Consider the following 14,252-nt stretch of genomic DNA (forward strand, 5'->3'; position numbering starts at 1 on the left):
GGGATTACAGGCGTGAGCCACCGCACCCAGCTGGCCTTGACGTTTATCTTTACAGTAACCTAGATAAGGAATATCAGAAGGAACTGCTATGCCTATTACCTCCTCCATCCTGACCAGCACGCCCCTACAATTTCCCTATTTTGTTATAATTTTCCCTTTGGTCAGGACCATTTCCCCTTATCTTTCATTGCTGATCAAAGATCTACACTTAAATATATATATATATTTAGCTACAGGAAATAATCCAGACTCCTTGGCCTAGAATTAACTTTCTAGATTCAACCTATCTAGAATGTCTGGAATGTTCATAATATCAGATAACATTTAATGAGCACCTCCATGGTGCAACACTCAGGTGCAGGATTTCTTACCACAACATGATGCAATAGGGTCTATTATTCTCCCCATTTTACAGATGAGTAAACTGAGGTACAAAGGCTAAGTAATTCTTCTACAAAACAGCAGCACTGGGATTCAAATATGAGTCTGTCTAATACAAAAGCCCACAAAACAGGTTCCTTTCAGCTGATGCTGCCCCTGGCTTCAGGAACGGCACCAGTGAACTGAGATTACATGGATTTAGGGTCTCTGGCTCACCACTCAGGAGGCCGCAGGAGACAGGAAGTGAGGCAAGACTCCAGAGGCGAGGCGGTGAGAATAGAGATTGGGCTGAGCAGCAGCTCCCCTAGGGAGGTCATCTGCTGGCTGAGCCATTCTGTCAGTTGGAAACTTTTCCTGAGCCCTTACCTGGGCACAGGTGACGGAGACAAATCTGAAGTGGTCTGAAAGGCTTTGGGATAGCAGTGAGTGCGATGGGTTCGGGACGTGAGTGTTCAAATCACACAGCTCAGACATTACTACCTATTGGTATGACCTTAAGCAAACTGCTCTCCCTCTCTGGGCTTCAGCAGACCTCTTACTGATGGAGGGGAGGAAAGTGGTGGGCAGGAAGCACCCCTCAATTCCCTACTGCATGGCTGCGAGGGCTGGGGCCTATGGAGATCGGACAGAGAAATGGTCAGACATCCGGCCCAGAGCTTGCACGCAGGGCCAACCTGTGCTGGGGACTCGGGAGACCACGGGTGAAACACAGGTACCCGGCGGTACATGACCTCAGCCAGGTTGATTAACCTCTCTGTGCTTTAGTTTTCTCATCCATAACATGGGCATAATCACAATACCTAATTCATAGTTAGTCGAAGATTAAATGAGTCAATATCTTTGAAGTACAGTACTTGGAATAGTGTCTGGCACTAGAAAGCCTCCAATTACTGAGTTATTTATTTTCTGCTCACAAAAATGGTAATAGATGTTTTATATGTTTTGTTACCTGATTTTTTTCCACTTTTCTACCTCCCCATATTATGAGTATGCTTCCATGTACATATGCATGTCTACATCATTGTTTTGTGTTTTTTTTTTTTTTTTTTTTTTTGAGATGGAGTCTCGCTCTGTCACCCAGGCTGGAGTACGGTGGCACAATCTCGGCTCACTGCAAGCTCCACCTCCCAGGTACACGCCATTCTCCTGCCTCAACCTCCCGAGTAGCTGGGAATACAGGTTACCGCCACCACGCCTGGCTAATTTTTTGTATTTTTAGTAGAGATGGGGTTTCACTGTGTTAGCCAGGATGGTCTCCATCTCCTGACCTCGTGATCCACCCGCCTTGGCCTCCCAAAGTGCTGGAATTACAGGCGTGAGCCACCACGCACGGCCATGTCTACGTCATTGTTGACAGTACTTTATTGTGACTGTCTGACATTAATTTTATCATCCCCCATTGTTGTTGCCAGATTTTTGCTTTCTTTAGGAACAGTCTCGCTCTGTCACCCAGGCTGGAGTGCAGTGGTGTGATCATAGCTCACCACAGCCTTGCACTCCTGGGCTCAAGCAGTCCCCCTACCTCAGCCTCCTAAATAGCTAGGGCTACCAGGTGCATGCCACCATGCCTGGATAAATTTTTTTAAATTTTTTGTAGAGACAAGGTGTCACCAGGTTGCCTAGGCTAGTCTCAAACTCCCAGGCTCAAGCCATCCTACCTCCTCAGCCTCACAAAGAGCTGGGATTATAGGCATGAGCCACCAGGCCCAGCCTCAATGTTTTGCTCTTATATGCTAAGCTGAATGTCCTTACAGATATATCTTCATTTCCTTAAATAAATGTGCTTTAAGTAAAAACGTTAAATTTAAAATACCTGGGCCTGGAAAGGTGGCCATCCTCACAGGCTGCCCCTCTTCCTGTTCATCCTCAGTCTTTCTTACAGAAGCTGCCAAAGGCCTTTCTGGCTTCACACAGTCAGGGAAGGCTGGAATGGGACACCTGATTTCAGGAACTGGTTTCCCTGAAAACAAGGTGGAAAGAAAGTTATTACTATTCCATGAAGTGGGGTAGCCATTGAGAGACTGGGTCTGGAAGTCAGAGGCCTGGCTTCTAATTCTGGCTCTGCCACAAATGCATGGTTTTGCAGGGCAGGAGGGGCTTTCCCTTTCTGGCCTCAGACTCCCCATCTGTAAAATGCTGTGGGCCACGCACAGTGGCTTAGACCTGTAATCCCAGCACTTTGGGAGGCCGAGGTGGGTGGGACTGCCTGAAGTCAGGAGTTCGAGACCAGCGTGGCCAATGTGGTGAAACTCCGTCTCAATGAAAATACAAAAATTAGTTGGGCATGGTGGCACACGCCTGTAGTCTCGGCTACTTGGGAGGCTGAGGCAGGAGAATCGCTTGAACCGGGGAGGCGGAGATTGCTGTGAGCCGAGATTGCACCACTGCACTCCACCCTGGGCGACAGAGTAAGACTCCGTCTCAAAAAAAAAAAAAAAAAAAAAAGAGTAGTGGCTGAACATGGCAGTCCCGGCGAGGGTGGAGCTCTGATGTGCTGAGTCACACACACCTGCTTCCACCCAACCAGCTGTGTGACCTCCAACAAGTTACCTTCTTCCTCTTGGTCTCCCTTCCCTCACATATAAAACAGAGGTGATAATGGCATCCATTTGCCTCCCACTGGGGTGTCGTGAGGGAAGGGAGAGTAGAGATGGGGATGGGCGCTATAGACTGTACATTTCCCTGAACAGGTGAGTGTGTCAAAGACACCATCCCTCTAAGTTCCCACTCCAGCCCCTGTGGATCAAAGTTCTGGCTGTCCTACAACCTCCCTTCCATGTGGTGGAGACACACGCATCCTTCCCACTTGAAGGATAGGAATCCTAAAAGACAGCAGTTATGGCCACTGAATACAGGCTGCACAGGGCCCAAGCCCAGCTGCACAGACATGAATCCTCACAACATCTCTGCCTTTCATCCCTGTTCAGAGATGAGGAAACTGAGGCCTGAGCAGGTTAAATGACTTGCTAAGATCACATGCCAAAGGCAGGCAGGACTGGCCGAAGAACTCCCCTGCCTTCTCGAGGGTAATCCTTTCCTCTTTACATCAACTTGGGAAACCCCAAAGGTGCTTCGAGGGTGTGTCAACCTCAGCTTCCAGCCTGCTTCTCAGAGCTGCCCTGTGGAACAGCTTCCTCTCCCCTCCTCCACTGGGCCCTGATCTTATCCCTTCCGGCTGGGCCCTGCCGCCAGCTCAGTCAGCCTCCACACCCTTGCCAGGCTGCCTCTTCCCAAAGTACACATCTGGCCTCGTCACTTCCCTGCTTGAAGACTTTATGGGGCTCCCCATTGCCTAGATAATGTCCACACTCCTTAGCCTGAATCTTTCTGTCTCTCCATTGCCTCCCAGATAAAACCCGACTCTATAGCCCTGCATTCAAGGCCCTCATTCTCTGGTGGTTTGGGATAGACTCATGTTTGAGAATGACAAAAACTGGGGCACTGAATTCCCAGGGAAGGCTGCTGACTCGCTTGACGTCACACGGAGCATGACATAAAGCGTGACACAGGGATGTCACAACAGATGTCCCAGGTAGGGCTGGGACAAAACATCTCCCACAACATTTCTTTGAACTGGTGAACTGTGCCTCTCTAAACAAACCAGTTGTTACCCTGGGACCTTGCTTGTCAAATCCATGCTTTTGAACTAAAACAATAAGACCTAAATTTGCATAGCACCACACTGGTATGGCACCATGCAGATTTAATTTTCACAACAATCTCTGGTAGTTTATAGGTTTATCTGCATTTTATTTTTGAGCATATTGAGGCTCAAATAAGTGAAACGACTTGTGTCAAGTGAAACAGCCAACAACAGTGAAACCAGTCCCCGGCTCACTGCAAGCTCCGCCTCCCGGGTTCACACCATTCTCCTGCCTCAGCCTTCCGAGTAGCTGGGACTACAGGCGCCCACCACCACACCCGGCTAATTTTTTGTATTTTTAGTAGAGACGGGGTTTCACCGTGTTAGCTAGGATGGTCTCGACCTCCTGACCTCATGATCCGCCCACCTCGGCCTCCCAAAGTGCTGGGATTACAGGCTTCAGCCACCGTGCCCAGCCCTCCTTTGGACAACTTTTATGAAGACTAATGGAGACACTGCTTAGCTCAAAATATAGGACCTTTATTACTGTGATATTTCTAGTCTTAAAATATTGGTTGTCTCGTGAATAGTCCACATACTGATGATAAGAAGAGTAGGATGGGAGTCTTTTCATGTTTTTTTTTTTTTTTTTTTTTGAGACAGAGTCTGACTCTGTTGCCAGGCTGGAGTACAGTGGCGGAATCTTGGCTCACTGCAACCTCTGCCTCCTGGGTTCAAGCGATTCTCCTGCCTCAGCCACCTGAGTAGCTGGAATTACAGGCGCCCATCACCACATCCAGCTAATTTTTTTTTTTCTGTAGTTTTAGAAGAGATAGGGTTTCACCATGTTGGCCAGGCTGGTCTTGAACTCCTGACCTCAAGTGATCCACCTGCCTCAGCCTCCCAAAGTGCTGGGATTACAGACGTGAGCCACCACGCCTGGCCTGATTTTATATTGTGGAGTTTTTTCCTTGTGATTTATTCGTATCATAGAATTTTGCAACAAAATGATTATGCATTATTTACACAGTAAAGTATACTTCTTTTTAAAAAATCAGTTTGCAAACTAGCTAAAATAATGACTAGAACTGAATCTTCCAAGCTAGTGTGAGTAGCGTTTGCCCTGGAGATCTCTCTGGCTCCAGTGAGCAGATGACAAATCAGCCCTTCATGAGATTCAGATCTGCCTCACTTCTGTTTTTCACCAACGAATATCCACGTCGTGTACTGATACATTCACTTCAAGCACCCCTCCCCACAACCCTGGAGATCTCAAGTCAGGAAGCTGAGGCTCAGTGGGGAACAAGACCTGCCCGAGGGAGACAGGAAGGCAGGCAGCACTGAGGCAGGAAGGCAGGGTCTCCTCCCAGAACCACGGACAGAAGGGCACCCAGAGGGCACGCACTTCTCTCCCGACCTGGGCTCCACAGGCACTTTGGTGGTTCGATGGGCCACGCCGCCCCCCCCCATCCCGACTGCCATCAGGGCAAGACCTTTGTGGCTGAAACTCAGAGTCTAGAAGCCAGTTTCTCTCCAACAAGGGCCTTGCTGGCAGGAATCAGAGGATCACCGTCTGCCTCATGGCATCCCATAGGCCCAGGAGGAGAACAAACAGTGCCTAGGCCAGGCACGGTGGCTCACACCTATAATCCCAGCATTTTGGGAGGCCAAGGCGGGCAGATCAGCTGTGTGCCAACATGGCAAAACCCCGTCTCTACTAAAAATACAAAAATTAGCCAGGCGTGGTGGTGCACACCTGTAGTCCCAGCTACTCAGGAGGTTGAAGCAGGAGAATCACTTGAACCCGGGAGGCAGAGGCTGCAATGTGCTAAGATTGCGCCACTGCACTCCAGCCTAGGCAACAGAGCGAGACTCTGTCTCAAACAACAACAAAACCAGTCCCTTGTACAGAATGACAATGAACAATGCCGGCAAGAGTGCTGATTAAAGCACGGGTCTGAAACACAGCTGTTGCTCCCAGGGTGCACAGAAATGAAAGCTCTGCCTGTGTCCCCGAGAAGGCCACCCCCCACCACTCCCAGTCCTCATCTTTCCCAGCCTCCCCTCTCTGGCAGGGAAACACTGCTTCTCTCCCTCCACCCTCCCCCCTCAAACCGCCTCAGGTGGGTCCTGTGTTCCTGGAAAGGCTTGTCATCCTTGTGACATCTGTGTCAAAAGGGCAGCAGTGGCTCCCCTGGCTCAGGGCCGGCTAGGCTCACTGAAATCACTTCCCAACAGTGACCTCCTGCAGAGGCCAGGCCCGCAACAGTATAAAATCCGCCCTAAAGGTCTCACCTACACCCAGCACCGCCCATGACCCCAGCAAATGAGGCACCTTCTCCTTGTCTGAGGCCTGCCTGGCTGAGCCTCATTGTTCTCATCAGTAAAATGGGGATGAGGGCGATACTCACAGCCTTACTTAACTTCAGTGTCCTGTTCCTTTTTTTTTTTTTTTTTTTTTTTTTTTTTGAGACAGGATCTTGCTCTGTCACCCAGGCTGGAGTGCAGTGGTGTGATCACAGTTCACTGCAGCCTCAAACTCCTGAGCTCAAGCTATCCTCCTCACTTAGCCTCCCATGCAGCTGGGATTACAGGCAACATCACGCCCAGCTAATTTTTAATTTTTTGTAGAGACAGCATCTCACTATGTTGCCCAGCCTGGTCTCAAACTCCTAGGCCCCAGTGATCCTCCCACCTTGTCCTCCCAAAGTGCTGGGATTACAGGCGTGAGCCACTGCTCCCAGCCCAATGTCCTATTCAGGATAATGTTTTGTTCAGCACAAATCTTTGCCTCTCTGTCAAAACACACTTGGCAGGAACATCAAGGCCACCAACCCATTTGTGGCCGACCTCTGTGGGCTCCACCCATGGGGAAGATAAAAAATGTCATTATGTTTTCATCCTAAATAGAGTCCAGCTTTTCTCTTTCTTTTTCTTGTTCTTTCTGCAGTGACATGCGGTGGCCCCACCTGGCACCACAGGGCACTCGGAAGTGAGCAGGGGTGAGAAACAGATGGAGAGGGGCAGTGTCGGCAGGGCTACCTGTGGCCAGACCTGTCAGCACACTTGAAGCTGACATCCACCCTCCCACACAAGAGGCACCAGGCCACACCCAGCCACGGATGTAAGCCACGGATGTAAGTTAACAGAGCCCCACGTCAGCCCCAACAAGAAGTTTTGGTTTCCTGTGAAACCCCCATCTTCGCGAGCTTTGAGTTTTTAGGTGTCTTTAAAATGCAAGCAATAAATGATGCGTATAAACATGAACCGCCCTCATCTCCACCCTGGAGCTACCGGTGTGGTCTGAGCTGGGTGGGCAGACAGGTCCATGCATGCCTGTTCACTGTCCAAACCTGAAAGTGGAGAAAATGGCCTCTGTCCTCATCCCTCCAAACCTGCTCCCTGCTTGCTAGACAGACGCAACGCCCACTTGTTCAGGCTGGCACACCAGAGAGCTAGTGAAATAAAAATAGAACACCAAAGGCAGGATGAGGCAAAGGAGGCCAAATGCCCACAAGAAAGGGCTGTGACGAACTTTAACTCTCGCGCTGAGCTTCCTGTCTGCCAAGGCAAAGGCTCAGGAGTGAGCTGCTCATGGACTTCTTATCACAGATAGACAGGGGCAGCCTCAGGCTTCCAAGACAGTACTCTTTCCTCCCAGGATTAAATTCTCAAGAGAATTCCACACATAAAGTTGATTCTGCAGGATTGTGAGATCCAAAAATACAGACTGTGATCAAAGAGAAGAACTGGGATCACGAGAGTAAGAGTAGGGAAGCGTCGGCTCTGGCTTGAACCAAACCCAGGCTCTACAGTTGCAGCTTCACGCCCAGGCACAGACCTCCTAACCCTCTGAGCTTCATGCGCCTCTCCTGTGGAGTCAGAATAATAACCCTACACCTCCCAGGGCCCTCCCAGGGCTCCATGATGACCAATGTGAAGTGGCTGGCCCAGGGCAGGGGCCCGAAACGCTGTGCAAACAGCCACCCTCCTTCAGTTCTGCCAGAGAGGTGCAGATAGAAAAGAACCTCTGATTCCCAACTCAGGCCTCCGAAGGAAGCATTTAGGGTGGAAGGCTATTTTTAACATTTTAAACACTAATGGAAACCGATTCTAGGTGGGCAGCGATTTGGTGCACAGTCCCGAGAGGCACAGTGGCCGTGAGGGCAAAGTAACACAGGAACACAGCAGCAGGGGAGGTGGGGGCCTGCGCCCACACCATTGGCAGCCAGCCTGTCACACACTGGAGGTGGGCAGCCCAGGGTTCTCCCTGCTGGGACCCCCAAGGATGGGAAGGGGATGCAAGTGACGGAAGGAACAGCTAATCTACAGCTTAGGTGGTCACAGGCACCAGGAGGTTGACATGGTGGTTCTCAGAGTCTGGATTTTTTTGTTTTTGTTTTTGAGGCAGAGTCTTGCTCTGTGGCCCAGGTTAGAGTGCACTGGTGCAACCATAGCTCACTACAGCCTCTACCTCCCAGGTTCAAGCAATCCTCCCACTTCAGCCTCCCAAGTAGCTGAGACTACAGGAGCACGACACCATGCCTGGCTAATTTTGTTTTGGTTTTTGGTTTTTTTGGTAGAGACAGGGTTTGCCATATTGCCCAAACTGGTCTCAAACTCCTGGGCTCAAGCAATCTACCTGCCTTGGCCTCCCAAAGTTCTGGGATTACAGGTGTGAGCCACTGCACCCAGCCTGGAATCTGGATATCTTTGACAGCTGCCTTGTTGAGGCTGAGAACCCACAGTGATGAGGGCTGAGTCCCAGATACAAGGAGGAGATGGGGGAGGGGCAGAAGCGCTTCTCTGTGCCCCTGTCATGGTTCACCAGAGCTGGCTGCCAGGCATGTTTGTTTTTCTCTCTGATTTGTTTTCGGAATGCCTGTGCTCTCCCTAATGAGCATGAATCACTGATGCCATGGAAGGCAAATGAACTCCCAGCAGTCTGCAGCGTGTCCTGTAGTCGGGCTCACCAGCAGGGGGACCCTCCTAAGCCTTGGCTTCCTCATCCGACAAATGAGATGTGAAAATGGACCCCCATCCCCGAGACTTGCCATGAGGATAAAAAAATTAACACCCAGCAGATTTAAGCTACCATCATTTGCTACAGTCTCGCTCTGTTGCCCAGGCTGGAGTACAGTGGCACGATCTCTGCTCACTGCAACTTCTGTCTCCTGGGTTCAAGCGACTGTCCTACCTCAGCCTCCCGAGTAACTGGGATTACAGGCACATACCATCACGCCCGGCTAATTTTTGTATTTTTAGTAGAGATGGGGTTTTGCCATATTGGCCAGGCTGGTCTCGAACTCCTGACCATCCGCCTTGGCGTCCTACTACTCTGGTGATCCATCCGCCTTGGCCTCCTACTACTGTTACTATAATGACCATCTCTAACTCTAGGTCAGGCTTTTTCCCCTAAGTTCTTTCCCATATCCGTGGCCTATTTAATTCAGATAACAGCTCTGGGGGATAATTGCTATCAAGTATAAGGTAGGCCGGGCGCGGTGGCTCAAGCCTGTAATCCCAGCACTTTGGGAGGCCGAGACGGGTGGATCACGAGGTCAGGAGATCGAGACCATCCTGGCTAACACGGTGAAACCCCGTCTCTACTAAAAAAATACAAAAAACTAGCCGGGCGATTTGGCGGGCGCCTGTAGTCCCAGCTATTCGGGAGGCTGAGGCAGGAGAATGGCGTAAACCTAAGAGGCGGAGCTTGCAGTGAGCTGAGATCCGGCCACTGCACTCCAGCCTGGGCGGCAGAGCGAGACTCCGTCTCAAAAAAAAAAAGTATAAGGTAATTGTCTTATATCTGAAGAAAGCAAAGCCTAGAATGCAGATTTATTTATTATGTGCTTGTTTATGCCCCACTTCCCTCGGGAGAAAGGATTAAAGGATGTTTATGGGTGCTGGGTGTTCGGCTGATGGTGCCTGGGCCGTCACACTAGCTGCGTGAGAACATTTCACATAGTGGCAAATCCAGCAGTGTGTTGGAGCAGAGGGGACTCAGAGCCGGCAACAAGGTCTTTCCTGGGTGAGCACACTCGGGAAATCCCCCCGACCCTTCACGCCCATCAAACTAAACAGTAATTTGTCCTTAAGCTGACTCATGTGGCCAGAATAGAGCCCTTCCAGAACAAACAAAAGTGATTCAGCTGTAACTAAAGCACCCTCGTGCCAGCTGGCCTTATCAGAGACAAACACAGCTTTCTGTGCCCTCTCTTTTCCTTTCCCTCCTAATCCCTGGGTTTGGCCCTCCAGGCCATACACAGTCACACACAACACACACACACACACACACACACACACTCCCAACTCAAGCTAGACCTGAAATGAGGCAAACCTGGGAGCACAGCCTGCCTTCCTAATTGTGCAATCCCTGGTTCCCCAGTGAACTTGTACTCCACCTGCTGCTGAAATGACTCTCTCATTCATTCATTCATTATGTTAGGGAATGGGGAATCCTTTATCAAACTGCCATAATACTGACATTAAGCTAGTTAAATAAAAAACATCTAATTATAAACTGGGAGGAGCTCTATACTGAAGACAAACTCGAGAGAGGGGTGCCTGATGGACCTACTTCCATAGGCTGGCCAGGAAAAGCTGCCGTGAGGAGGGGCCACATATGCAGACACCCAGAAGATAAAAAGGACCAGCATGGAAGAATGCAGGGAAGCCGGGAGCGACAGTGTTCCGAGGAGAGGGAACACATGTGCAAAGGTCCTTAGGGAGCAAACAGTTGGCATATCCCCCAAGTGAAGGATGACCCTAGTGGCTGAGGGGAATGACTGAGGGGGAAAGTGGTAGAGGTGAGGTCGAAGAGCTGGGCAAAGGTAGACTGTGCAGGGCCCTGTAGGCCACAGTTAGGCAGAACCTTATCGTAAGCACCCTGGAACTGAGGTAACCTGTAGCTGAGAGAGTACCTACCAAATAACCATCTGCTCCCTCTCATACTCCTGCCTCCTTAGCAGTTAGGCTGGGTGACATGCCTGGTTCTAGCCAGTGGAAGGAAGGAAGGGAGGAAGGGAGGAAGGGAGGAAGGAAGGAAGGAAGGAGAAGGGAAGGAAAAAAGAAAACCTCACCATCTCGTATGCTTTGAACCTTCCCAGTCTACAAAAAAAGTAGATAGGGCAATGTCTTTACCCATTTTCCAGATGGGGAAAGTAAGACTTGATGCAATCTAGTAACCTACCCAACAAGGGGGTAAGGTCAGGCAGACCTGAATTCCTATGTTGGCCTCATCGCTACGGGCTATGTGGCCTTGGGAAATTACTTAATCTCTGAGCCTCAGTTTCCTTTTCTATAAAATAGGGATAATAAGAGTTGTGAGAAAAGATGCTTACCTGGCACATATCAGGTGCTAAATACAAGCTACTACTAGAACCCAGGTACTCTGACCCCTGGCCTGTGGTTTTGGCCCACAACAGTGTCACCTCCAGTGGCATGTCTGCAGTGGGCCAGGGTCTAGATGTAAGCATGTTCTGTTGTGCCCTAGCAGCTGGAAAGGGGCGGAGGCGGGGCACCCAAGAGAGCAGGCACACAAGCCCTGTCTGGACCTGGCACAGCCCTGCCCCTTCGGGAGAGGAAGGGTTTATTCTCTTCTGTTTCATTTCACATAGCAGCCCCAAATTTTCCACTCAGTGAGAGCCCAGCTCCAGGAAGGAAATGACTCTGGCTGAGATGCCAAACCCAAAGTTAGAAACTGTCAGAGTTGCACAACCAAGAAGAAACTGCATGAAAATTATGAAACTGAAGACTTCCAGGAAGATAGTAGCAACAGATGGGAAGAGAAAACCTTGGTCACCTCCCAGATCCCTTCAGACTCCTCAGGTGTCTTCCTCTCCTACTCAGTTGACATCTGGAACCTCACAGGCCCGGCCTCCCAGTCCATATGGTGGCCAAAACAAGGGGATACTCCCGGTGGAAGCCCTCCAACGTCTTCCCTTCACTCCTGGGTGAAAGCAAACTCTTGGCGGTGGCCTGCTGGCGCTATGTGGCCTGACCCTACCCTGTCCCCAGCCTCAGCCCACCCCCGCGCCTTTGTACATGCTGCTCCCCCTGGCTAGATATGTCTGCGTGGTCCTTCACTTCTTGGTCCACTATTCCTTTTGAAGGAGGCTCAAGTTTCACTGCCTCAGGGAAACTTCCCTTGATGAGATCAGATCCTCTCATCTTGTACTCTCCTACCTGCCCTCCCCACCCGACCTACATTCATCCTTTCAGCACTCATACTGCAGTGGGTGACATGCATCTGTGTGTTAGCTCCTGTGTGTTATAGCTCCTTACAATTCATCTCCCACTGGAGGGTAAACTCCTTGAGGCCTGGGACCTTGGCTATGTTTTCATGGTTGCATCCCCAGCATCTAGCACACAGTAGGCACTCAGTAAATGTATTTTTAGGCCAGGCGTGGTGGCTCATGCCTGTAATCCCGCACTTTGGGAGGCCAAGGCGAGTGGATCACTGAGGTCAGGGATTCAAGACCAGCGTGGCCAACACAGCAAAACCCCGTCTCTACTAAAAATACAAAAATTAGTCAGGGTGCAGTGGCTCACGCCTGTAATCCCAGCACTTTGGGAGGCCAAGGCAGGGGGATCACCTGAGGTCGGGAGTTTGAGACCAGCCTGACCAACATGAAGAAACCTGTCTCTAGTAAAAGATACAAAATAAGCCGGGCGTGGTGGCGCATGCTTGTAATCCCAGCTACTCGGGAGACTGAGGCAGAAGAATCGCTTGAACCCGGGAGGCGGAGGTTGTGGTGAGCCGAGATTGCGCCATTGCACTTCAGCCTGGGCAACAAGAGTGAAACTCCATCTCAAAAATAAATAAATAAATAAATAAATAAATAAGAATACAAAAAGTAGCCAGGCGTGGTGGTGCATGCCTGTAATCCCAGCTACCCAGAGGCTGAAGCACAAGGATCACTTGAACTTGGGAGGCAGAGGTTGCAGTAAGCCAAGACTGAGTCATTGTACTCCAGCCTGGGTGACAGAGTGAGACTCCATCTCAAAAAAAGCCAAAAAATGTATTTTTAGTTCCTTATTAACTCTCTTGTCCAGCTCCTGCATATCTAAATCCCTGTGGCAGGGCCAAGGGAGAATTTCACCTCACAGGCCAGTGCACCCGGTTTCCAGCCTCCACCCTCAGAGCCAGAGCCATCTGCTCCCTACCGTCTACAGGCTCAGCGCCTAACCCAGCCTTTGGAGGCACTTAATCAGCTCTAGAGCTCAGCACTGATTATAGTGGATTCTCCTCTCTCTGGGAGCCATAGCTGGGATACTCACCTCTGCCTCAATTCCTGCTCTTAAGCCCCTAAGATGCCAGCATATAAGGTCTGGAGCCTGGCCCATGGTCCCCTCCTAAGCCTGGTCATCTGAAAAAACCCCTCTCTGGAGTAGGACTCTTGTCGTTAAGCCCTAGGGTGATGGTGGACCCTAGCCCCAGAAACAGACTCTTTTCTTGCTGGATGCTGGTCTGAATATACAAGTACTGCCCCTGACCCCCTAGATTCTCCATCATGGGGCTTCCCTGAGATGCCCAGCACCCTCACCATGGTCACCATTTCCCCAGAGCAGTGATTCACAAAGTATATTAATCTCATGGGCATATTAGTAAGTATCAAATGAAAAGGAATACTATGGTCAAATATGAATGGAAAACAATAGCCTAAATAAGTTTCTTTGCTGCAGGACTTATCAGAGCCTTCACAGTTGGTGTGCATTGTAAATCTCCAAAGGTGGAGACAGTGATAAAGTATGCAGGGTTTCCTAAGTTTAGTGTTTCATGAACCCTTTTGTTTGCAGAAGGGTATCTTGCTGGACCAGTCTTCTGAGGCACATGGTGTGGGAAATGCTACCCTAGACCATGACCTGCCACTGCAGATGCCCTATGCATGTAATACTCTCCCCATCACAATGAGGAAGCTTTCAACTAGGACACAAAGGCAGTATTCCCCCTTCCTGTCTGACCCAGAGAGTGAATCTTCATCCAAGACCCAGTTCTTCCCTGGAGGCTCAGAGGTCCCAAAATTCACAGAGGACTATTTTTCAACTAGTCTTTGCCAGAAGATGGAAGGTGAAAGTGGAGAGGAGAGGACAAGAAAGGGCTTCATCTTACAAAATGGGGCATCAGGAGACACTGCCTATAGCTTATGGAAGAAATGTAAGTATATTAACACTGCAAAGCCAACCTATAGAGGGACTGAAAATAGTGGTAACAGGTGGAGTTGCCCTAATCTGAAAACCTGAAATCCAAAATGCTCCAACATCCAAAACTTTTTGAGCAACAACA

At 49.9% G+C, this 14,252-nt stretch overlaps 1 protein-coding gene across 3 annotated transcripts in view; it reads right to left on the bottom strand.

The window, feature by feature from the left end:
* The window catches only part of IRAK2 (interleukin 1 receptor associated kinase 2), a 67,609-nt gene that overhangs the window by 41,443 nt on the left and 11,914 nt on the right, over nucleotides 1-14,252 (bottom strand). For 2 of the 3 annotated variants that reach the window (XM_031935175.1, XM_031935173.1), the window contains exon 2: nucleotides 2,195-2,341. The exons of the other annotated variant lie outside the window; for it this stretch is intronic. In XM_031935175.1, the coding sequence (XP_031791035.1) occupies nucleotides 2,195-2,341 (147 nt within the window). The remainder of the gene's footprint in view (nucleotides 1-2,194; nucleotides 2,342-14,252) is intronic. 3 annotated transcript variants of the gene reach the window in all.

Source organism: Piliocolobus tephrosceles, chromosome 2 (assembly GCF_002776525.5).
Source record: "Piliocolobus tephrosceles isolate RC106 chromosome 2, ASM277652v3, whole genome shotgun sequence".
NCBI lineage: Eukaryota > Metazoa > Chordata > Mammalia > Primates > Cercopithecidae > Piliocolobus > Piliocolobus tephrosceles.